The 24766-nt window shown below is 37.1% G+C and overlaps 1 protein-coding gene and 1 long non-coding RNA gene across 17 annotated transcripts in view; one reads left to right on the top strand and one right to left on the bottom strand.

The window, feature by feature from the left end:
- LOC139773476 (protein amalgam) overlaps nucleotides 1–24403 on the bottom strand; it is a 207377-nt gene extending 182974 nt beyond the window's left edge. For 4 of the 16 annotated variants that reach the window (XM_071707930.1, XM_071707931.1, XM_071707932.1 and 1 more), the window contains exons 1-2: nucleotides 20905–24403; nucleotides 5866–5987 (exon numbers count right to left, since the gene is read on the bottom strand). In XM_071707930.1, the coding sequence (XP_071564031.1) occupies nucleotides 5866–5962 (97 nt within the window). In that variant the 5' untranslated portion in view covers nucleotides 5963–5987; nucleotides 20905–24403. Of the gene's footprint in view, nucleotides 1–5865; nucleotides 5988–6788; nucleotides 7393–10732; nucleotides 10753–11145; nucleotides 11610–14615; nucleotides 14636–20904 lie in introns of those variants that run through there. The other 12 variants (XM_071707921.1, XM_071707922.1, XM_071707919.1 and 9 more) reach the window with 12 other exon arrangements.
- LOC139773478 (uncharacterized) lies at nucleotides 12748–15378 on the top strand. The gene is made up of 2 exons (XR_011718354.1): nucleotides 12748–14135; nucleotides 14681–15378. It is a non-coding gene; the product is annotated as an uncharacterized lncRNA (long non-coding RNA).
- Nucleotides 24404–24766: the final 363 nt, after the last annotated feature.

Here is a 24766-nt window from a genome sequence, read left to right as displayed (position 1 = left end):
CATGAAATTTGCAACAGGACATCTTTGTTCGCTGTAATTATATTGAAAATATCATTGATAAAATTTCGAATGGATATTTAAAATACGAAATGAACGTAATATATAATTTAATTATACTAACGAAGGAGAGATATCTCAATTGTAATTTTCGATTAAATTTTATTTAAAAATAGAAATAATAATTTATTTCTTTAATAATAATAATTTTTTAGCAGCATTGATAACGGATAAAAATATAGATTATAATATACCACACATTTTTTAATTGGTAAATTTATAAAATATCTGTATTTAAATCTATTTACATTAATCAGATATTTTAGTATGTTTCACAATCTGTTTTATATATTCGCGCTGTTCAATTTCCTGTATGTTTTTATCCCAGAATTTATATCAGGGTCACGAGCAACGCGATTAAAGTTCAAAATTGTTCTACCAAATTATTACGTATTTTCGCATTATGATAACCCTATTGTTTTAAACCATGCGGCATTACGGGTTGCATATTTACACGATCATATACATGTATTCCGATTTTTGCATCAGTTGTTTCGTATTTTGATATTAGCCACCTTCGAATGCAACACTCATTGCGACGCATTTAAATGATCTCTTGTGTATCGTGCTTTAATATATTTTACATTAAAATTTATGTTTGTCTAAATGTTCGCTAAATTACAGAATAATAATATCTAATAAAACTAAAAAACATCTTCAAAGAATTAAAAACGTTATAGCTGATATTTTTGTCTGATATAAAACATTTATAATACAAATTATTTTGTTATTATATACATTTAGCAAAATTAAATTTTAAAATAAAGTTTTTCAGTAAATACATATTACATATTTTTCAAAAATCCTTTCTCTCTGATACAGTTGTAATACTAAATAATATAAATCTAACAAAATTAATCTAGTCTATCTCTACGTTTATCTTTAATTCATTAAACAATGTATTTTTTAAAAGAATTGAAAATAACGTGTAAAATACCACGAATCAAAAATTCAAGTTTTTTAAGAAACAAAAAATACAGACTGTTTATTCTAATTTTGAGAAATTGTACTTTCTAATCTTTTAGATTTTTTACAACTTTCCTAAACATTGCTTGTTTGCACTGAGTATGTATTCAATCTTTTCATTTTAACATTGTTTTAAACAAACACACTACGCAATGGTTGCTAAACTTGTTTTAAACTGTTTGTGGTTTCTCTCTTCAAACACGTTACCTCCATCCCGAGGACACAATTGGAAATATTTTGGCAAATATTTTATGTAACGCATATAATATTTTTTTAGATTAAAAATTTAAAAATAAACAAATCTGAATTTATTTGCAATATCTGGTTACTCATTCATAATCTTACTTATGATTGATATCGTAACTTACTTTTTACTGCTGATGCATTTATTTATTTTTACGCCGCAGATTCGATAAGAACTTATCCGATTTTACTTCAATTTTTCTTAAAATTTTTTCCCCGGCGCAAACATGAAAAACAAAAGAAACTTTCGTTTCTGACACATGTCGAATTTTTGATACTCAAAAGAATACGTGACATGCATATGCGCGCACGCGAGCGTAAGGATACAGCTGAAGTGCACGCAACGAAAAGTCACAGATTTTCCTCAGTTGAGCTCGATCTTCAAACGTCGCACGTTTTGCATCTGGCAAACCGGGACACAATCTCGGGTCGCGGAGCCTGCTCTCTCGGCAAAACAATAGTTTCGACCGGTAATCTCGGACTGTGTTTTAATCTGAAAGAACAACCGCGGGTACCCCACTGATTGCATTGCACAGTAATCTTAGTTTTTATCGCGTCTCGAGATTGGTGGAGGTGTCGGCCGAAGGGGAGGGGGTTGTACGTGCACCCCGCTGCCATGGATATCGGGGTCGGGCTAGAGCGACCTGCATTATACACGCCATCACGTATAATCTCGAGAAGAGTAAGAGCGCGCGGACACGGTCGACGAGAAAAAAAGACACCCGCGCAATTCCGACTTGCTGTCATCGGTCGTTTGATATATCGACTGCGCGAAACGTAAACAACGATCACATTTATCGGGATTTCTTATGCAGGTATATTCATTCGTCATAGAAGTTTCGAAATACGCCGCAATATAATTTCTCAGTAAAAACATAGGAATAAAATTTCTTGCAGTATATTTTTTCTCCTGCATCTGTTGTGACACATTAATGTCTCTGTAAAAAAAAAAATATTAAAAATCATTGCCAATTGCAATCGTCGCAAATTGTTGACAACGATCACTTATCAGTTATTTCACATTGCACATTTCACATTAAGCGGGAAATCCATTTTAATACGCCCCATCATGTTTAATTCATTAAAATACGAACCGTCAACTTGCTAAAATCGACAACGTTAAAATGTTCGGTCGTGTTTGTCATGAGCTCGGCATGCAAATATCACGTCGATATTTAGCGGAATAAAAAAATATTGGGAAAGAATATTGTTTGCGATAACAGAGAAGCCATAAAAATATTCGATATCAACTACTGACTACGTCAATCAATTCGCTGTTTTAATTAATAGCTAGGGAAGGATAGTATATGTAAACGAATGTCGTGCTGGATTGGAAAAACTTCTATTGCAAAATAGAATGTCGATGCACCGATAGGGTAATAACAGCGCTGCTACGCCCTTGCCGGTCCAACATATAGCACGTAGGATATCTACCGGATCTCGTCACGGCTTCCTTTCAATCTTCGAGGCAATATCTAATAGGGCCTGTTCGTGTGCCTCTTGGTTAACGAACTGCAGGTGTGTCGTGTTTATCACCTTCCTCACCCTTCATCGGCAATAATTAATTACCCTGGAAGACCTTTTAAGTCGTTGGCCGCGACGCGACGCAATTATCGCGAACAGCCTCATAATGACGCGAAATTTATGCATTGTAACAAACTTACGGTACAACGACGCCATTAAATCACGCGTAATGCTCGAGAAGCTTTTCTTCAGGTCTCCCGACAGGAAGGTCTAACGATTTTCGCGAAAGTTTCGCCATATGTAGAACGAATCGATACAACGTTGTCATCACTTTCGATATTATTTGTCATGTTTGACTTGATAAATGATGTTTCCCACGTTAGCAAGTCAAAGTTTATAGCATTATTTATTTCCAGAAGTTATCTATATACATCTTTTCTGTAACCGTACAATTTTTACCTGTTCAAAATTGGACGCGAAAGATTTCATTAAACAATTTGCAATTAAATAGCAAAGCATTAAAAAAACTCATTTTTGCTATCATAGAAAAAATATAGTTTAGAAAATAAGAAAATATAGTGTATAGTCTCATAGTTCTTTGACTCTTGAATACAATCTTGTAATTCTCAATTATGATCATTTGCGTAGTATACATATGTTAGATCTTCAAACTTTACGAAACACACATTAGCAACAATGTCCGGAGTCATTGACGTCAACATAAATTTAATTAATTCTAGAATGCCATAATATTAGCGGAATAATAACGTTAGGTCTTCGTCTATCAGTTACGAAACTAATACGGCAAACAGTTAGGGTGAAATCTGGGCCAGCTTTTTCTCGAAAATTGCACCGTTGGAGAACAGCAAATGAGAATCGATCGTTTCATCAAACTCTCGGTATGAAAAAGGAACGGCGCGGCAAAGTCATTCACATTGGAACCGATACGGACGCGTCGCTCGCTTGCGAAAATAAAGTGCGCGTAGGTATTCGCGGTAATGAATCAATCAGATTACGCACAGTTTGCGAGTGCAAATTGAAGTGTGCACGATAGAAATCAAGGAACGTAAATGCTCTGCTTATCAGCCGAAGCACATCGATATGTGGTTGAAGCTGCATCGAACAGCGTTGTATAATATAGCCATGTAAAATTCTCGAGATAAAAACGCGGTTTTAAACGGAACACACACACACACAAATGAAAACACGTCCGGTTTTCGATGCGGAATTAATGGTTTCATAAGTAATGAATGAAAATTACGCTTAAAAGCACACCGATTCGCTCCCGAGGCTATCTGGAAAAATGCGAGAACATCGTATCGCGGATCCGATGGTCGAATTAAATTCCGCGAGAGTATACCTGTGAATTAATTGCTCTTAGCTCAGTTTTATGACCATACAAAATTTAGCGAAAAGTTAAAATCATTTATATATCATCTCACATTTCGAAACGCCGATTAATTGCATACAATTATGAATAGTATTTTGCGTAAATTAAACTGAATAATTAAAGCAATGAATTCAGAATAATTGGAAAGGCTATCTAGGTTGAAATGGTAGGAAAGCTGCTTCTCCTCGTTATTATTAATTAAAATAGTATAATAATAGATTTAATCTATGCAATAGTTTTGAAATTTAAATTAAAACAAAACATTTCTCTTCCATAAAAGCTGTTTAGCTATTTAATATATCCTAATTTCCTTTGTTGACGTTTAATGAAGTTATTTACTAATACAACTAATTAACACAATTAAGAATTTAATTGACTATACTGGTAATGATTATAATCGTGGTAACGATTATAATCGTCGTGACAAATCGTCACCGAGTTTTCGACCAAGGATTCTGGTCATTCTAAAGTTGATGTAATTTTAGATGCTTATAATATAAGCATCTTAATTAAATAATTAAATTTATTGCGAAAAATACAACTAATTAATACAGAGATATAAACAGAATTAAAATAGGAAAAAGAATCTATTTATAGCGTCATAAAGTATTTTAATTATTCACTTCGTTTCTTTTCAGGCATTTACTTTCAGTAATTCAGTAATTCACTCTTTTCAGTAATTTACTTTTTTATCCCATGTCAATTGGAAAAGTAATCCAACGCGATATCTAACGAGAAAAATTGTAGCAACAGACGGACATCCTATCTTTCGGAACGGTGCATGCGCATTACCCGTTACTTTCCTGGACTCGTTCGCCTACCGTCTGATTCAGTTCGTTGTCTCTGCGAATATTTTATCGCCATTTCACCGGCTTCACTGTTACGAAAGGCTGGGCGACTCGTTAATTACATACAGAGCCATTATGCTACGCTTTCATTTGCATGATAATTCCATTCTACGATGATTATTGGAAATGGAACGAAGCTGACAAGGGTATCTTTACATCTTCGTAAAAATAGAAACAAGATCACTCATAAGTTACTGCAGAATTTTAATTCATTTTGAGTCCGCGTACATATTGCGCACTTCTTGTATTCACATTGCATATTTTTCTTATCAAAAAAGTGTTTTAAAGATATATTATTAGAGAAATTAGTAAATTTATGTGTTACTTTATCTGTTTAGAATAATGAAAGATTTCGACGTATATTGAAAATAAAATAAAAATTGTTGTTTCTGTTATTTACGGTACATGCAGTGGCAGCACCGCATGGAAAACTTTGAAAATACCGAGACCTCTATTACAGCTGTAAATTGTTTATTAATTTCACCGACGTTGAATGCACAAACTTTAATTGATAAAGGATAGATCATGCAACATTGCGCGAATTGGATCCATTAATAATCACGTGAAATAGCGAAGAGATATGTAAACGTTGCGCTACAATTCGATGTGAAAGATTTAATTTCCGATACAATAGCGTGCATTCCTAGCGGTGGCTATAAATTTATAATGGCATTATTTTCAGCGTAATAATACTTCGTGCAATATTCTGCATCGTATCTTATATTAAAAAATCACCGTTATTAAAGCTACAAATGCACGTAGTTTATTGCATCAAAACGCGAGAAAGGGAACTAATAGCACTTTCGATCTCAACAACAGAGGATATCAGCGGACGAATAAATATGATATAACGCAGCAGTAATCAAGTCCATTGTGTTCAAGGCAGGTAGTACTCACCGGTTTTCACAGTTGGAGACGCCGATGGTTGTGAGCACAAAACGTGCGTGCCTCCCAAGAGCGCCAAGATGACGCGAAAAAATTTCATACTGGTCATCGTGAGTAGCTATTCCATGGAAATCCTGAAATGCACAAGGAGCAACGACTTTCTTCACTTTCTGTGAGTGACAATCGTACCTAATTAATATAAACTAAGAGCGAAAGCTGTATTTTAATTAAAAAGACAAATATAGAGGAAATAGCGGAAAGAGCAATAAAGTAAATAGACGGTTCATTTTCTCTTATAATTAATTTTGCTAGAATAATTATATATCTAATATTTATACAATATGAAAACATTAAAATATGAGAATATTATAATACAATACTTCTTTGGTAAACATATTTACAATGTTATTTAATTTTCCATTGTAACGTTAGTAATAAAATTATGTTTTTCGAACAAATAATTTTGTTTTATTTCTTCCATGTATCTATGTCCTTATTTTGTGAAGATTATATTTAACATACATATTTTATACATTTTATATATGTTTTTATAATTCCACCTGCAGGCACAGATAAATAGATAACCATGAGCTTGTTCACATCCGTAGCTTTTTGTCCCGGGACAATCCATCCGAGATAGATCGACTTTGTCGTAATGTTCCGCATCAAGCGGAAACACCGTCGCGCATCGCGTCACCTCCTCGTTTTCCCACGCGATATCGTCGCGAGGGAGGTGAAAAAAAAAGTGAAACAACGATAGCGTCGTCTCACCGCGAAATGAGATTCTGATACCGCAATTCTGATCGCCGCGTGTCTTCGCCGCGGGACCGTAATAAGGGGGTGTGTCGGAGTGGTGAACGAAAATGGGCGTGGGACGCGCGCGGATGCTGACTTATCGGAAATTAATATGCTACGAGAAGCTGGGCGAGAAATACCTTCGTGTCGTTTACGGCACCGCGCGCAGAACGAGGGATGTAGGAAGAGAATTTAAAATAGATTTGCCCGGGCGAAAAAATACTCGTCGTCATCTATTCTCCTGCGGGGCTTATCGCGGCTAAGATAACGATGAGTCCGGGGTGGTGGGCTCCGCAAGCGACTAAGGCACATTGATGGTCGCCGTTAAGAGGATGGTGGAAGAAACTCGTGGCTGGTGGCTAGATGGATCCCCTCGTCGGCCGAAAGTGGGAGATACCCAAGGCATTGTATGTCCCGCCAACCCACCGGCGCGGCGCATCGACTCTCGGATTCGCGCGAGCTGATCCACAGAATAGCTAGATCGTAGATAAGTAGCGATCTTGCCTCTCGGTTCCAGGAACGTCGGCCCGATCCGGCTTAAAGCGACAGAAGTCGAGTGGCGCGACTTCGAGCGTGAATTCACGTTAGGAGAACGTGGTTTTGCGTGTCGGTGTGCGCTAGAAAATGTCCCCGGAGCGATTGCTTTGAGGATGCTCTTCAATGGATTTGACGATTAAACACTTCCGGAGAGCGACTTTCCCGTCCGATGTTGAACATTACGATAATGAAAAACACAAAGAAGGATTTGAATATTTGCTCCAAGCACACACGGAAAAAAAATTAGCTAAATTTAGTCGTAAAATATGGACAACTAACATTTTTGCAGCGAGAGCTATAATTTAGCAATAGTAGCAAAACCTTTTGTTCTCGCTCTGCAAAAAATATAACTCTCGCTGCAAAAAAATGTTAGTTATCCATATATTACGACTATATTAGCTTATAGTAACTAATCTTTTTTTCCGTACAGTTTAAATATTGATATTAAAATTTGTTATACAATAACTATTTATACGTATAATAATGGCATATTTTAAAATAATAATCTTATTTTAGAGGAAAGAGAATGTTTAATCCTAAATTGAAATTAACATAAAAAAATTAATTTACTATTTCAACATTTGAAATATAACAGAACAATTCTACGTATTTGATAACATAATAAAATTTCAAAATTGTGAATTTTACTGTACATTATTCTTCAAGTTATGGGAATATTAATAGACAACGTTACGCGCGATATGCACACCTACTCTATACATGATTAAATTTCTTTGGATAAAAGCGTTTAATTCGCTAAAAATGCATATTAAAAAGACGTAATTATATATTCGCGGTTAATTCGCTGATCGATTTTACAATATGCTCCATTAGCGGAATAATTTATCACGCGGACGAGCTGTTGCACTCAAATTTCATCACTTGAATAGGAACTAAACTCTCAATGGCCACATATGCCGCGATACCGCGTATGTATAGGAGTCAATAAATTACCATTCCTCTATTTCGCTTTTCGCTCCTGTAGATCGCGAATCGTCTAAATTTACCGACCGCTCGGCCGTATCAGGAACTCATTCCGCAGAGAGACGATTTCCACTCTTCCGGCGCGCGAGCCCTGAAGAAAAAATGACGTAGACGAAGCACCGGCGAACTTCGTAAAATACGAGTGCAACCGGCACCGCGATGCACTTCATGCATCGCTGTGGGCGTCTGCATTCGTGACGGATCTACTCGACGAGCGATCCGAGCGGGAGTTTCACACACGGCTCGACGGACGCGTGTCGGCGATTTATCGCGTTTATATACATGTTTCCCGGCTTGTATCGTGTGTGCCCGCGTCGTCGTAGAAAATCGTACACCTGCAGTAAATAGAGGGAATAAACGGAATCACCTCGAGCGCTACCACTAATCCACCGTCGAATCGAATGTGATGAAACTCTCCGTTCGCGTATGACAGAGACGTACCTTTATGCTATATTAACTCCGAGCTGTGTTGATTACATTGACTACCGTTGTCAGTTTACCGTTATTTTTATATTTTACATTTTTATAAAATTGCATTTAGAAATATAAAAATTGCAAAGCGTGCATCAAATATTTATGAAAATATCAATAAATATAAAGTTTGTATGAAATATCATAAAGTTACACAAAATCTATTTTCAAGGTCAATTAACATTTGTAGAAATAAATACGGTTCTAGTAATCCAGCGAAAATTGTTAGATTAAACTGTAAGATATATGAGTGGTTTATTTTTAAATTAAGATAAGCGATATAACTTCAACGTAGATGTATAATATATCTTTCGTCATATCCGTATATTTCTTCGACTTTTCTTTATTATCATCTTAATTATAACAAATATAAGGTTGAAAGAGATATAAATTGATTGGGGATGAGAGATTTGTAAGTAATGGATGTAACCGGGCTTCATTTATGTACCGGCTTCGAGGAAAATTGACTAGCAATGAAGTCGACCCGACTATAAATCAGTAAAATGGGCAAAAAATTATGCGGTAAAGTACTCTCGTTTTACTTTAGAAGAGAGATCGTTTCTCTGAACAGAAAAATTTGCATTTCCTCGCTGCTTACCTCGCAAAAGCGGAAACATTGCAACGTTGTGCCCATAAAATAAAGAATATCTTCTCATTTAAATGTTACTATATTATTTATTTATTATGCTGATGTATAAATAATAACTGATTTCCAGTCAAATTACATAAAATATTAGTCGTATGAAAATAGTATATAAGCTCTGGGAAAAATATAACCCACTTTGGGGTCCACGATTTTAGATAATCAAACTATTTGGATATAGTAACTCTAATTAACATTTTGGTTAGTGCCCCTTAAGTGAAAATTATTTTTGCGTAATTGAATATCGACAGAACTAATTGAGATAATTGACTAGTATAACTTAAAAATCTTAGAAATAGATAGAATAGCTAATTACGATTTTTAGTTACGCGTAATCGTGGGCCCCAAAGTGGGTTATTTCCGTCTTTATTTTTCCCAGAGAGTGCATACGTCCATTTTTCTCAATAATAATTTTCTTTTCAATTTTGTCTTATTGAGAATACATTTATTATTTCCGTTTTACTTAATTCGGTTATATTTAATAAGATTTCTGAAATTTGGCAATATTTTGAGTCGTTCTATGGAATGTAGCAATACTAATTTTTGGCAGACGTGCGCGGAATTCTTGAAGACATATACATAAATCGAATCTCAGGCAGTATTTAACACAACCTTTGTGTTCTAGCTATTATTTCGGATAAAATTATATGTAGCTATGCCAGTAGTAAGCAGGCCAAATCAGCTTTTGCCAAGTTGTACATTATCAGTTTATACTAAGGAGAGCTTTCGGCGATATCGGAAGTTCCAAGACTTTATCAGTGCTTTAAAAATAAACTGTTGTTTTGTGTGGATTACGCTTTGATCTTCATTTTCGATTTTATTTTTTCAAATTACCTGATTAATTTACTATTTAAGTAGGTACATACAAAAATGTCAGATAATGGAGAAATAGATTTCCTACTTTTCTTACAAACAATCGAATTTTAAATTTGACATTTTCGAATATGTGTTTCAAACTTTACGATCTTGCTTTCTTTGCAACTTAAAAAAAAACAGATATGTAAAAGAACAAAATTGTCCACAAAAAACTGAAATAATTATTTAAAAAATCTAATTTAAAAATAATTTTAATCTTAAATTAAAAAAGTTTAATTTATCAATATCAAAAAGCTGTCTTAGATTGCCTATAAAACTTTACTTTTGTAGTTTAGATTAAGGTTCAAATAAACCTCTAATATAACCAAATTAAGATCAGTCTCTCTCAGAATAGAATCGGATTAGTTTGAAACAAAATTAAATCGAGGGTTAAGATAAAGTCAAAGAGAGATTCTACTTGTAATCGTAATTATACCTATGTAAAAATAATTATATATGTTAAACTCAATTACGAAAATAAAGAAAAGAGAAACAGATCAGATTAATATTTTAATAACCGATGACACCACATTGGCGACATTTGATATGCCGACCGTTACTTTTCAGATATTCGGAGTTATTGAATTTACTTACATACACAGCAAAAATTATTTCTTGTCAATTCCTGCCAAAAAGAGCCGACCACTGATGAAAGTTACTCGCGCAACTTCCCGGCCTGTATAGTGTTAACAAGAAATTTGACTAGCATATTTGTTAATCCACTCAGTGGGCATCCAATAGGTGTGAATCATGTTCCGCGTTAAAAGCATTAAAACGCGCGACCGATTGCATCGACGGCTGCCGACAAAATTTCGCGCATCCGTTTCCCTCGTCCTAAACAATATTCACTTTCTACTCCGTTTAACTCGCGCGAAATCACCGCCGGTCACTTTTTCGGTCGCGTTGACACCCTCCCGTCGCAAACAAGCCGTGTGAACATAACACACTCAGGACCGCGCGGCAGCGCAACAGCAGAATTGCGGTCGACATGGGTGATAGATACCTACACGTACACGTGGCAGCGTGGCGGCGTGTACACGACAAATTCGCGCAGCCGTGAATAAGGAATGCCGCGATCCTTCGGAGTATGCATTTTTGTAAAATATTCCGTGCGCGCTGCGGTAACCACGGCTCAGAAACCGTAACCACCCTCCTCTCGTGCTATGGCGCGTTCGCGTTGGAAGTCGCGAGTCGTGAGACAGGTTCTCTCGATGCCACTTCGGGTACAAGCGACGCGACGGTGGCAGCTTCAAAACTGCCGCGTGGAGAAACGAAAGGGCGAGCGGGAGACTTAAATCCTTCCGTCCTCCCAGCGCGCCAGACGTCCTGGAACCCCTCGCGTCACTTATACGACGTTAAAACGCGGCAGTAAACGGCTACGGAGCTCGACGTCGGACGGACGGAATATAAAAGAATCAAGAGCGTCGGGGGTAGCGTGTTTCTCGCGATCGTAAAGTCGACTGCGTCTCTCGACTGCAGTTACCGGAGACGCGTTTTCGCTTATGCGGGAGCGTGTCGCGCGACCGGACGACGCGGCATTACGTGAAAAATACCGCGGGGAATGGTATCCCCGATTCGCGACGGGTTGCGCGTCGATGACGCGCGAGCGCAAAATTTATGCTGCCCGAGAACCTTACGCGCACCTCTCGTTATTTGAATACGAGCGGTCATTATTGCGTCGTTAAAACGATCCACGACGACCGCCCGCGGCGAAACGACACGCGGAAGGAAGGTGACGTATTGCGGAGTTTGCAATCGTAGCGGAAGAACCGCGTAGTTCAGAAGGATACTTCATTTTAATGATAGTCCCGCTGCCCGATTTAGTTGTTTCTTTACGGAATTTGCCATTCCTATCTTATTGCTGGAAATCAACTTATAATGCGCATAAATATCCAATGAGTCGAGGCTTGCCTGAATATCAATAGTCCGAAGGAACGACAAGAATTCTGTATCTTTCTCTAATGTGGAAATAAAAGAGCAAATGTCCTGCAATATACGTGTAATAATTTATTCGGCAGAATATTACTTGTTCTAAAACATTGATGCATATACAGAAAATAAGATACTATGTTGTTTGAAAATAAGTTTAGTTCCCACTCGTAAAGAAGTTCCGAAGTTATGACGACAATAGAGTCGAATAAAGTGACGATGAAGTAGCTGTTACTCTACATGATGTTCAACTGTTACATTTACTATTTCTATCACACAAACAAAGAGATGACCTTATTGCGTGTTATATTTAATTATACTTCTCTTCCCCTATTTCGAGGGATTTTATATGTGGGTAACTTATGTTCGATTAACCATAAACCCGTATAAACGCGTCGTTAGATTCGCTTTTTTTATACCCGACTGGTTTCGCAAAGAGAAAAACCTATATCTATCTAAAAAAAGAGTAAACAAAGTAACATTTAATTGTTCAAAATCCCGCAATAATCGCTTTAGATTAATTCCATTCGTGCTTGTACACATCTTTTAATTTTTGATATTCTGAGATAAGGAATGATTTCGCCAATATTTGAAAAATTAATATTCTATTATATCTATAAATAAATGCTAAAATAACGATAAACATAGGTAACATGTTTTCTATCATTTCAGAATCATCTTGAACTTTGTCAACTCAATGACATTAAATAATTACAAAATTGTCAAACTGGGAAATAAACTTTGGCAAACAGATTTTAAGATTTTAATGCCTATAGTAAAAGCTTGTGTTCATAGCCGCGCGCCGCGTCTTGATTAGACAAAAAAAATCGGTTTCATCCATTAGAATTCGAAACGGAAAGCCAAGAGCGGCAGATGTTTATCGTAAAGTCAGCGCATAGTTGCATCCCCTAACAACAATCAATGTATCATTTCGCTAACGCAATATTACACCGTCTGCTCTCTGTTTATTTTCTCGCTTTGTACTGCGAATGTAAAATCCGCTTGGGGGCAAGTGTTGCGCGAGGATGATACACGTACGTACGTACATGCGTGCTTGCGGCCGGGCAAACACACCTATTCACGATGCACGAGAAAATCAACATCAACGAGCACGTGCAACGATGCGCCGTTTCATCCAGGCGTATCTATCCGTTCGTTGTCGGCTGCGCTTGTCTACCCCTTGTACGATTACCGCGCGCGCGGTTGTTCAAGTGTTGTTGACCGGACGGCGAGATGTGGGGTCACTTGCGTCACTCGTGTCTCGCTCGCATAAAACATATCGCTCGCAATGATATCGCCGTCAACAGGAAATTACGTAACTTTGGAACCTGCCGCGACTTCTTTCGCCGCAAATAATAGCGTAAAGTAACACTCGAACGTTTAAATTACGCTGTAATAAGATAGCGCGCTTTCCGCGTTAATAACGCGGAAGACCTTTAAAGTATCTCTCCCGTATTTTCAGCGTGTTTGAAAAATTTAATTTAAATTATCTTGGAACTCAAATTAATCTTGGAACTCAAGTATTTTTAATTATAGAAGCATGTGCAACCTGTTGTCGGCGTAAGAATACTTTAAAGGGTAAATCGATCAGACGTAACCTAGGGCATGTTTTCTTGAACAAAGAACACGCCCGGCATTAACCCGGCTCGCTTTATATCCGAGCGCTAGAACATTTTTCCACCCTAGTTTCTTACGGCAATGTCTCCGTCGGATTACGCGCGCTCTATTATAACGTACTATATGTAACCGTATCTCAGTCTAAGTTTCCGCGGCACTCGATTAACGTCAGCTTTGCAGAGCATCGAGCGAGACAGTCAACACGAATCATTGTCTCGTTCTCGTTTAAAATGAAAGCGGCAGGCGTAAACCCGGTTCCCGACATTTATCCGGACAGCACCAAGTATCTGTTATTTTAATGAATGCCGCGGAAGTACGTGTTTGTACACCTTTAACGAGGCATACGCGAATAAATCCCGGTAAAACCGACTCTCGCACGCAAGATTCATCCGGCACGTTTCCATACGCGCGTCCCAGAGAGCGTGGAAGAGTGTCGAGCACAGTACCCGATGTATGTACACGCGGATAATAAACGTTTTTTTTTTCCCGGAGATACGTGCAAACGTGTAACACTACTTTTCATGACGCAATATTTTTCAATTATCGTTGTCATTCGATGTTTAATCTGTTATTTTGTTTGATCTATTATCGATGAAATTATAAGTCGCACACAATTCGTATTTTTCTTTTGGATTTTTTATTAGAGGAAGTGCCAATAATAGTGAAATGAAGCGTATATAAATTTAGAAGTCAACATGACATTTATATAATTATGTAAAATACTGTGACCTAGTTCTTTTACAAAATTGCCATATTTTTCACTTATTTCAATATTTATAACATATATACGTAACAAATATTTTTATTTTCTCCGTTATATTTAATCTCATGCATGACAGGTTCCTCTTTCATTAATTAAATATTGTACGTTATAATATTGTAGTTTTATAAATAAAGCTATTAATTTATAAATAAAGTCTACGTAACTTACGTAACATTAGAGAAAAAAAATCGTGCAATTAAATCCATATTTAATCAACGAAATTTTTATTACAGAATGGCAGGATAAATCTGTGCAATCGCACTTCATGGAAGATACGGCTTGTTGCGACCCGCGATAGCACATCTCTCTCGTACGAGTAGTACATTAATCCTCTTCGAAGTTGAAGTGGCCCGTGTCACACGCAGAGTTTCACAGGATGACGAACCGTTTCCCTCCCGAAATATAGTATTCCCATCGATCAGCCAGCGCTCACTTAGTAGAATTCAGATCGCCGTCTTCGCATCGAAGCATTGTCTGGCTTGAAGCCCGTACGTCACTAATGGGAGTATGCGCGACCCCAGATACCCCGGCTGCATGACAAATGCACTAATCGGCCTTCAGTATAGAATCGTTACGCCCGCACAAAGCTATGAGTGATTACTTTGACCCGACGACGGCAACGCTTCGATGAATATTGAACGGAAGAACGCGATTACATATTCCGGAGACAATGCCGTAATTTTACAGTGACGAGGGAAAGTAGAACTTGGTCGGAGCCTGGATTTTCAAACATCGGCGCTTAGCGTTTTAATTAAAAAAAGTGCGAAATAAATAATTGTTGATAGAGTAAAATTTATTTAAAAAATTTATATCAGAGAATATGCAAAAATGTGAGAATTTTTATAAGTATCTGACCTAAATTAGCGTAAACACTGCAAAATACGATGTAAATTTATGGGGAGAAATTTATTAAACCTCTTCTTTGATCTTACTTTTTTTATTGTCTTGAATATGTTGAATTTATTCTATACGTTATAGTCGGCTCTCGACTATACATCTTCAAATTCCTATCTCTTTCTGCTCTCTTGTGCCAGTCCATCCTACGCGATGTTAAAAATTCATCAGAATCTCCTTGCTTATAAAGTGCTATTTTTCTCCATATACGCCTCGTTTGCGCACAATCCCGTTTCTTTCGGAAGATTGGTATACGCTCGTGTGTCAGTTTGCGAGCGAGATGCAAGCGTGATTAGGTAACGTTCCCGCGCCAATATGTAATCGAGATCGCATCAAGACCGCGCGATCTCGGTAGCGCCGTGATATACGTATAATGAAATATGGTTATTGATACAAATTGCTGCGGATACGTTTTAGTACGTATTTGTCACGCGGTGAAAATTATTGCGACACCGATATTATTGGGGTCTACTAAATCATGGTCAAAAAGAAACAGGGGAGGGAAAACATTGAGAGAGAGAGAGAGAGAGAGAGAGAGAGAGAGAGAGAGAGAGAGAGAGAGAGAGAGAGAGAGAGAGAGAGAGAGAGAGAGAGAGAGAGAGAGAGAGAGAGAGAGAGAGAGAGAGAGAGAGAGAGAGCAGATAAGTTTATCCCGCGCTCTCGCGATTGCGATATGGGAACACCGGTCGTAAAATTGGAGGTGCGAGGATAGTAAAATCCTTCGGTTTAAATCGAACGAGGAAATATGCCGCGGCGCCGAAGTAGCTTCCGGGAAAGTTTTAAGACTCGGTTTCAAGAATACGCAGAAGTTTCGAGGGGCGACTTTTCCGAAAATCAAACTGGACTTACGCCATATCCCTATGCGCGTAAGGACTTTGGATCGCTACATAAAAACTCAAAGTACGATGCTTCTTTACATGGCGCGAAGAGATATCAATGCCGTCTGACAAGTGCTTCAATGAACATATTCGGATTTGTCGTTATTAGGTCTCTCTCGATACGTCTTCAGAATCGATCCTCACGCAAAAAGTATTATTTGAAAAATTATTCCTCCGCTGTACTTACGATGCAACAGAAACTGAAGTTTTCATTAATATTAATGAAACATAAGAGACTATTGAAACGCATAATAAGAAACTAAATGCTTCATGTATCTCATTAGCTTTATCATCATTCTCGGAATACGTAGTATATTTCAATCCTATAGTTTGAAAAAGTCTCGATATATCTTTTTTTTCGCATTTTTTATACGCGTATTATTTTTTCTAAAGATTTTTGTAATAATAAATTGATCTATATCAGTAAATATTACTGATGCATTCTTTATGTATTGTACAATTATATTGTTCTTTTTATAGTCAAATTATTCTCGCTTGTGTCTCCAAGGCAGAATATTTTTTTATTGAGATCAATCAAATTTGTGTAACAAATGTGAAGCACATTTTAATATTTATCTAATAAACCCGCGTTGGTTCGTACACTAAACTGGTTTCCTCGTGCATACGTAAACCGGACAAAATTAATGAAGAAAAATTGCATTGCGCGATAACCTCCTTAGGTTCATACATATTTCTGTGACAACTTGGATATTTAATGAATGTGGAAGACCATTAGGTCATACCTTGTGTAAATTTCGGAGTTAAATCTGAATAATGATAATTCCACCATTAAGCAGAATTCTACGATATGAAATTATCTTAAACAGAATACGAATAAAATTTTTTTCTTACATAAATCAATTATTATTGTACAAAAATGTTAAAAGAATAATTTCTATAAATTTATAATCAGAAAATTGTTAAGATAAATTACAAAGAATTTTTAATAACATCGTATTTTATCTCCCTCTTGTCAATTTACTTCTTTATTACATTTATTTCATATAAGACTATTTTTAACAATTTTGCTTTTCAAGAATTTATTGTGTGTGACAAAATAATTACCAAGATATCAACTTTAAATAAGTTTTATTCACACCTTGCAAATAAACAATAAAGGTTTGTCAGCAATTTCAATGAAAGTAGAAATAGATGATAATATTAATATAAAAACAAGTCAAAATCTATCCTTTATAGAGTTTATAATTAAAAACTCTACATTAATTTCGCTTATAAGCGAGATTAATGTAGAATTTTTCATACCATTTTCTTCTATTAAATGTATAACTTGTAACTTGCAATTTTAATCTCGAGTCCATAGAATAATAAAGAATCGCAGATAGAGATTGCTTTTTTAAAATCGAACTATGGCAAATGTCAGTTCTCGCGAAAAGGTTGGAAAACTCATTAACCGCGTCAGTCGGTTGATGAGTCCTCGTAGCGTAACTATTATCGAAAGCATTCGAATTAACTGCATTCAAACATCATAGGTATCGACCTAGTCCGCGCACAAGTTTAACTATTTCCTCCCCTTCCTTTTGTTTCCGAGGCATTTCCCAGAATTCCCAGTCTCCGCCAGCGCGCTTCTCCATCAATCATTTCAGTTTTGCGCAAGATTCGCCCATTATTCGAATCCCTGTCCTCCGTTTTCGTTCTCCGCTTTCATCTTCCGTTCGTTCAGATCCTTTCCGCTACCTCGTAAAATCAAACCTTCGATGTCTTCAGTTTGTACAGTTTGAAATGACAGAGAAAATTTTCACAATCTATCTTTGTTATATTTGTTGCATGAAGCTACGATTAATGGATTATTTTTCATGAAATATTTTTGTGGAGTAAAAGCAATAATAATATTTGCAATAATAATATTTACAAATTAAAAATAACTAATAAATAAATATACGTATACAAAAAATACTAAAAAATACTAATAAGTCGACAACGGCGAATAATCAAGCAATAAATAAAGACGAGTGCAAACAGAATTATTATTGTCAACACCCCCATACGTAATGAATTACACGGCTGAATTACGATTATTCAAAGATCGATCTGTGCCATAGTGCTTCTGTGGCGATACATTAAAGTTATTATAACTTAAAACAAGAGAAATTATTTTGCGGTATTATATTATGAATGGTGAATTGATGTTTTTCTTTCTGTGGTTGTGCGATTGCCCGCAGCAGCGGTGCACACATACGCCAACCGCGAAAAGTGGATATTCCATACATTTGCAATTTGCCAAATCGCGAAAACTGCAAAAAAATATCTCGTCGGTATTCTCCACGCGAAGGGAGAACTCTTAAAAATGTGTTTTGCGTGGTAACTCTCATGAATTCATAAATTCGTAACTCTAATTGTAAGATATATAAATTATCAATTGCGATGAGTATTTTATTACATTGAATTAACAAATCTCTTTTATAAATACCGCAGTTACTTATAATAACAAGAAATTTAGCCGTTAATTACAGGTTTATTAACTTTTAAATGTAATTTGAATTTGTGGCTGGTTTGTAAAATTTCCGCATATTTCGCGCAAGTTTAATATTCTAACTTTTAAAACTTAATTTCAGCACTTTACATTTATTTATTAAACCATATGCAACAGCATTCCATAAAATTATTGTTTATAATATATGTACCAAATAGAAGCATTATGAATGAAATGGATCGATATCAGAGATAGTTGTAAATAAAATGCAATAAAATTCGGAATACCATTTTTAATTAAACGTTATATTTAATTATTTCCAGAATAATTATTTAATTATAAAAAATTCATAAAAATAACTAATAAAGAAGCTACATATGTTTTAATAATAATAATTATATTTCTTTGCTTAAATATTAACATTATATTAATAATAATAAATAATATTAAAGTTTATATACATTTTATAAGAACAAATATACTTCTTTGCATTAAATATTTCGCGTAATAAATAGATAGAATTTCTCTATTTGTATAGTAAAATCTTGTGCATTCCTGTCTGACCAACAACAGCCGAGCAAATATTTCGAGTAAAAACGGGTGTGAAAAATGCGCAAATAGGCAATCTCGGATTTTCGTCCGTTTAATTTAACCCCTCACATTTATTTCAATGAGCCTTCACTCCGGGAGTTCTAGTAATGAGAAAGCAGTAAAGACAGATTAAGAGAGCCCCAAACTCTTCCCATTCCCGAAGCTAACATTCTTTTGTGACAAATCCATTAGGGACTTCGAAGAAATTGAGTTTGCGCCCGCGATTCATTATAATCTCATTTATAAATGAGAACTAACTGCTCGCCTAGAAAACTGTGACAGCCCTTTAATTATCGCGCTCGAACAGTGTACGTCCAATAAATTATCTGAGAACGGGATAATGTTCGATCATATAACCAACAACTTTACTATAATCTTCATAAATGAGCCCACTTTGTTCCAAATATAATTATTTAAATATATATCTTTTATTTCAAAGTTGGTATGTATATATAAGTTATAAGTATTCACTACATACTTAAATTTATAATATTATTTAAAGTTTTGATAAGAGAAGTGTAGAATAATCTAAATTATTTACTCATCTCATAAAATGTCGTATTAAGAGATTAAATAAGAAAGAGCGTGAAAAGTAAAAATAATGCACGGAACTTCTCTAACTTCTAAACAAACTCTACAACACCAATTTTCATACAAACAAAGATTAAATTTATTATTTAAAAGATTTTAATGTAAAATTTCTAAATTTTACTTCTAAAGATAACGTTTCTTGTAGTTCTTGAAATATTGAGTATGTTTTATAATATTCGTTTTTTTAATTCATTAATATAAGCATTTATGTAATCTTAGCAGAAATCGCAGAAATCACAGAAGTCGTTGAAACTCGTAATTAGGAAAAGTCGAGTATTACCTTAAAGAATAATGTAATTTGAAGCTTTTATTAGCGTACGTACCCGTTGATGGCTTACATAATTTCACATTAATTCATATTACGACTTTGGTAGATATTATTTGAATACGTTATGCAATAAAGAATCAAATAATATTTTCAAGATTTTTAATTCTATATTAAAAAGTGATAAACCTACAGTATGTTATGCAAAAATGATTCAACTCTTATCTGTAATGTGCTGTTTCTTGGAGACACAAAATCCAACTATCAGTCGCATAAAACACATTTAAAAAGGCATGTAACACATAGAATTTTTTTTAGGAGGATTATAGTTTGGTCATTTGAGATAACGTTGGCGCAGAATTTTTATTTCTAATGTTTCCCGGTTCTAGCGGAAAAGTAAGGTTTTAAAGTTGGTTCCGCATTGCAGAACTGCGTCCATTTAGTATTACATTATTTTTTAATTCCTCGGAGTTAAATAACTTTTATAATTAAACTGCAAGTTTTAAGATATTAGACATGTTAAATAAATTTAATATATATATAGATAGTAATTATACATAAATTATATAAATATGATTTCTATTATACCGTACATCTGATTAATTTAATTTGTATACATTTGTACAGCGACATATGTTCCAATTTTTTTCTAAAAGTTGCTAAATTTTCATAAATCTATATACATTTTTTGTTAATCTATCTAAATTGTAATTATTCCTTTAAAAAAGTAAAACTTATATCAGCTTGGAATATATTTCCCTGCAGATAAAGTTGGTTATTAAATTAATAAGGTGACTTAAAGTTTACCTTCGGACAAGTCGCGCTCCTCTTCTCTCCGAAGTATATACACAATCGAGGAAATCGCTTTTCACGAAACACCGAATCGAACGATCGGAAGACAATGGCACGAAATTGAGTCGGGTGGACGAGTAACGCAACCAAAAAGGGACAACTCCTTGAAGCACTCGCTACGAAGTATCCAACCGCTTCCAGCACAAGCTTTTGCTCGACACTCTTCGATCTCTTACGAGAACGAATCGATTTCCGAGGCAACAGTTACGGATCTCGAGTCGCAACAATTCTCGACACTCAAGAGTGTTTAATAGTTCTTCGCTCGAGAACACACGATACGATGTTTCTCGCGCGCGCGGACGATAGCGATTTATTAAAGAAATTCCGAGACGTTTTCGTCGAGCTTACAACCGACACTTTTACCCACATACATATTTTATTTTCCTCCGGCGATGTCGCGTGCGATCTTCTCTCACAACATGCAGCTGTCGCGTTGCTCCAATTTCGACTTTAACTCGCGGGAAACTTTACGTCGCGATGGAAAATTAATAGAACGCACCGTGTCAACACTTTCCCGTCCGCGGCTGGCAGCTTTTCACGTATACGCCGAAAAGTATATGTAATCGACGATGACGGGAAGAGAGTTTCACTCGTTGGCAATGTCAATATTGTTACAGTCGGTCGCGCATATCGTGTATTACGATTTTATCAGTTGACGACTATCGATCGCGGAAAAAACGAATTTTATTTTCGATGTTCCTTTTTCTTTTTCATTCACCGTGCACAATATTATTTCAAGATACGCAAAGCGTGATTCCGTATTTTGGGCGATTTTTTTACAACTTTTCTTTTTATCTCGAACCGTGTTCATGCACTAATTGCGCAACGTAATCTCTGTTTTACTTTTGCTACGTTCGCGATATTTTTCGCCTAATCGCCTAATTGCGTAACTCCGTGACGTTTCTCATATACGTTCCGTACTCGTGTAACAATTTAGGTAATAACACAATGCCGTAATTTTTATCCCGACGTATTCCGATCTCAAAGAGCGGCTAATTACGTTGATAAAACACGCGATAAAAAGTTCCGCGGGATAATCATTGCACCGTATACCGAAAGTTCATGCCTGTGCGAAAGACATTGACGACGAGAAAGGCGCTCTAATGTCAATCGTTACCGTTATCTTTGCGTCTCTCGCACAACACTTTAAACCGAAAACTGCAATTGCACGGCGGAGGGTACATCAAACGGTCAGTCGGAGCTTTAGTCTCACGAGTACTTTTTCGCCGGGCACTTCGCGTAATCGTTTTCGAGAACACGCCCGCTCTCGGTCACGTAAGGGAGCAGCGCGCGCGCGACGTTACTGTTATTGCGACTATATTTTTACAGTTCACGCGCGCTTTTGTTCCAAGCGTCACCGTACATTCGGATGAATGACATTGTTATTTTCACGGTTCTACGAACACTTGAAGCACTCCGAGAACGTATTCGCGAGCCGCGGGCTTTTTAATGCGAAGATTCTCGCACGTCACGATGTTTCTCACGAATTTTGTGTCGTCACTCGCAAGGTATATATATATATATTCACGATTACCGCGTCATCCGCTGAAAATTGTTCTCCTCTCGCGGCATCATCGGCATCTCACTCGTGACGTCAAACGACCGTATTTTCTTTGCTCACTTCCCTGTAACTTCGCCCGGGACGAACTATGCCCGCACTGACCAATAGATCCTCAAGAATTCGCACGCGGAATAATGCGGTAGCCCGAAGAGCGCGGCATCCTTTACGCTTTGAGAGTGGATCGGAAACTGAAGCGTTTATAAACGAAACTCCTTTAAATATCAATATGATTTAAACTTTGCTTGATTACGTATGTCTCTCCGACACAGCCTATAATTCTCAAACTTTATCATTCTTTACGAAAAATTATGTACGCCTTTTTCAAGCGCCTTTGATTCTCAAATTTTAATATATCCCTATAGTTATATACATGGATTTAAACTATGCGCTCGATCGCAGATAAAAATCGCTCTATAGCTCTCTTATCTTGCTAAAGCTTTGATTTTATTGTATTTATTTTACCTTGTGTTTACTCTCCCAGTAAAAATTGAATGTCCGAGAATGCAGAGTTCTATCAACATGCATACGTGTCACTAAAAAATAAAAACCATATATTTTTATGCGGCGGAGCCCGAAAGTTCGCGCCCACTTTGAGGTGAGAATTCGCAGTGGCGAGCCCTCGGCGTTCAAATGCCACTTAAAACCAGAGAATTCGCGCTCATGCGAAGCTTATCGGTATCGGGAAGAGCCCGACGCCCAAGTTTTAATGCGGATTTTTGCTGACACATTTACGCACCGCCGCAGAAATATCTCTCTGTTGATATCGAACGTGGCTCGTCGTCTCTCGCCCGTATTCAAATTCAAGCACTTTCGAATCTCACAGGCATCCAAAGCGTATTTTTCCCCTAAAAATCGCATAAAGTTTATCACATTCAAAACGCGAGAAACTTTCCGCTCGATCACCTCGGATCACTTCGAATATATTCCGCGGTTATATTTTCCCCTCGCGAATTTTGCGACCGGTCCTTTTTAAACACCAGAGATACGCTGCAATGTTCCACTCGTACTTGCGTAACAATTTTGTACAGGCGAAACTCGCACAGGTGAGAGCATTTTAATCCGGATTTCACTGAATGTGTTTCATGGCACCACTTCAACTATCATCTCGCCGCCCGCAGAATCGAATTTATTCCGAATCACTCGGGCACCTCGAGCATCTCGACCACATTTTGAGACAGTTATTCCGCGAAACGAATTTCTCCTAAAATTCTCCTACAAATTCTCCGCGAATCACGTAACGTTTCTTCTTTTTTCGCCCCACAGGAGAGATGCCGCACAGCGATGCACTCTTAGTCTCCAGGAAATTCAAGCGTTTTCTCTACGTCGACCGGGATTTCTCGATCGCCCTGCGATCTCGCCGCGAAAATCCCAGCATTCCCGCGAATACATTTCACCGTTCCCGAGAGCACTCAGATCGACGGAACTCGCGAGGCGCGCGCGATAAGAAAACAGGTTGCTCGACGAGCGGTAAACAAACGTGTCAAGTTGAGATCCAAAAAGCGGAGAGAATCTACGCTTCCTAAATCGCACACGCGGCTCACTTGTTGGGGACGCGGGATCTGTAAGCGATCGATAGATCCGCGATTATATATATACGGTCACTCACTCGCGCTTGTCGATCACCCGTGATTCATTCTCGCGGGTTTCATTTCGTCTCCCTCTCGTTAAAACGCACTTCTCGTGATTTTTTTTCGGCAACTTTTCGATTGACGCGCCTCGACGATCGCCGTCCAGAATTTTTAATCGCGTCGGTCGAACGCGGCGACGCGACGACGGGGGATGAAATCGGCCGATCGCGCCGAAAACCGGACGGAATCTCGATTTTTTTCCCTTGAAAAGTGGTCTCACTTTAGCGGCGGATGCGCGCGCGAAACCACCACGAGTGATGCTGAGGTCGGACTGGAGCCTCCGACGCGGCGCTAGCGTCGCTACGAGCGAGGGACAAACCAAAATCACCCTCCTCCGCGTCGCGACGTTCACCCCCGAGGTGGAGGGTGGCCTGCAGTGGCGGAGGAAAAGCTAAGTCGCCCGGAGTCTAAGGCGCGAATTGCGCGAGAGAATGAGAGATTTTCTTCAAGAACCCGACTTGCAATCCGACTGCTATCTTCCTGGAAGATAAATCGTGCTCTTCTTCGATTGCAGATTAGCCCAGAGATAACTTTAGCGTGCATTTCGCGACATTAATCTTCAATTGCCTTTATATCTCTTAGGCTACTCAAGATGTAATCGACGTATTTAAATATATGATAATTAAAT

The sequence above is a fragment of the Temnothorax nylanderi genome, unplaced genomic scaffold (genome assembly GCF_030848795.1).
Source record: "Temnothorax nylanderi isolate EJ_2023f unplaced genomic scaffold, tnyl_v1.0 TNYL_tig0062_pilon, whole genome shotgun sequence".
Classification (NCBI taxonomy): domain Eukaryota; kingdom Metazoa; phylum Arthropoda; class Insecta; order Hymenoptera; family Formicidae; genus Temnothorax; species Temnothorax nylanderi.
The sequence above is the reverse complement of the archived record's forward strand: the minus strand, read 5'-3'. Positions and strand labels throughout refer to the sequence as shown.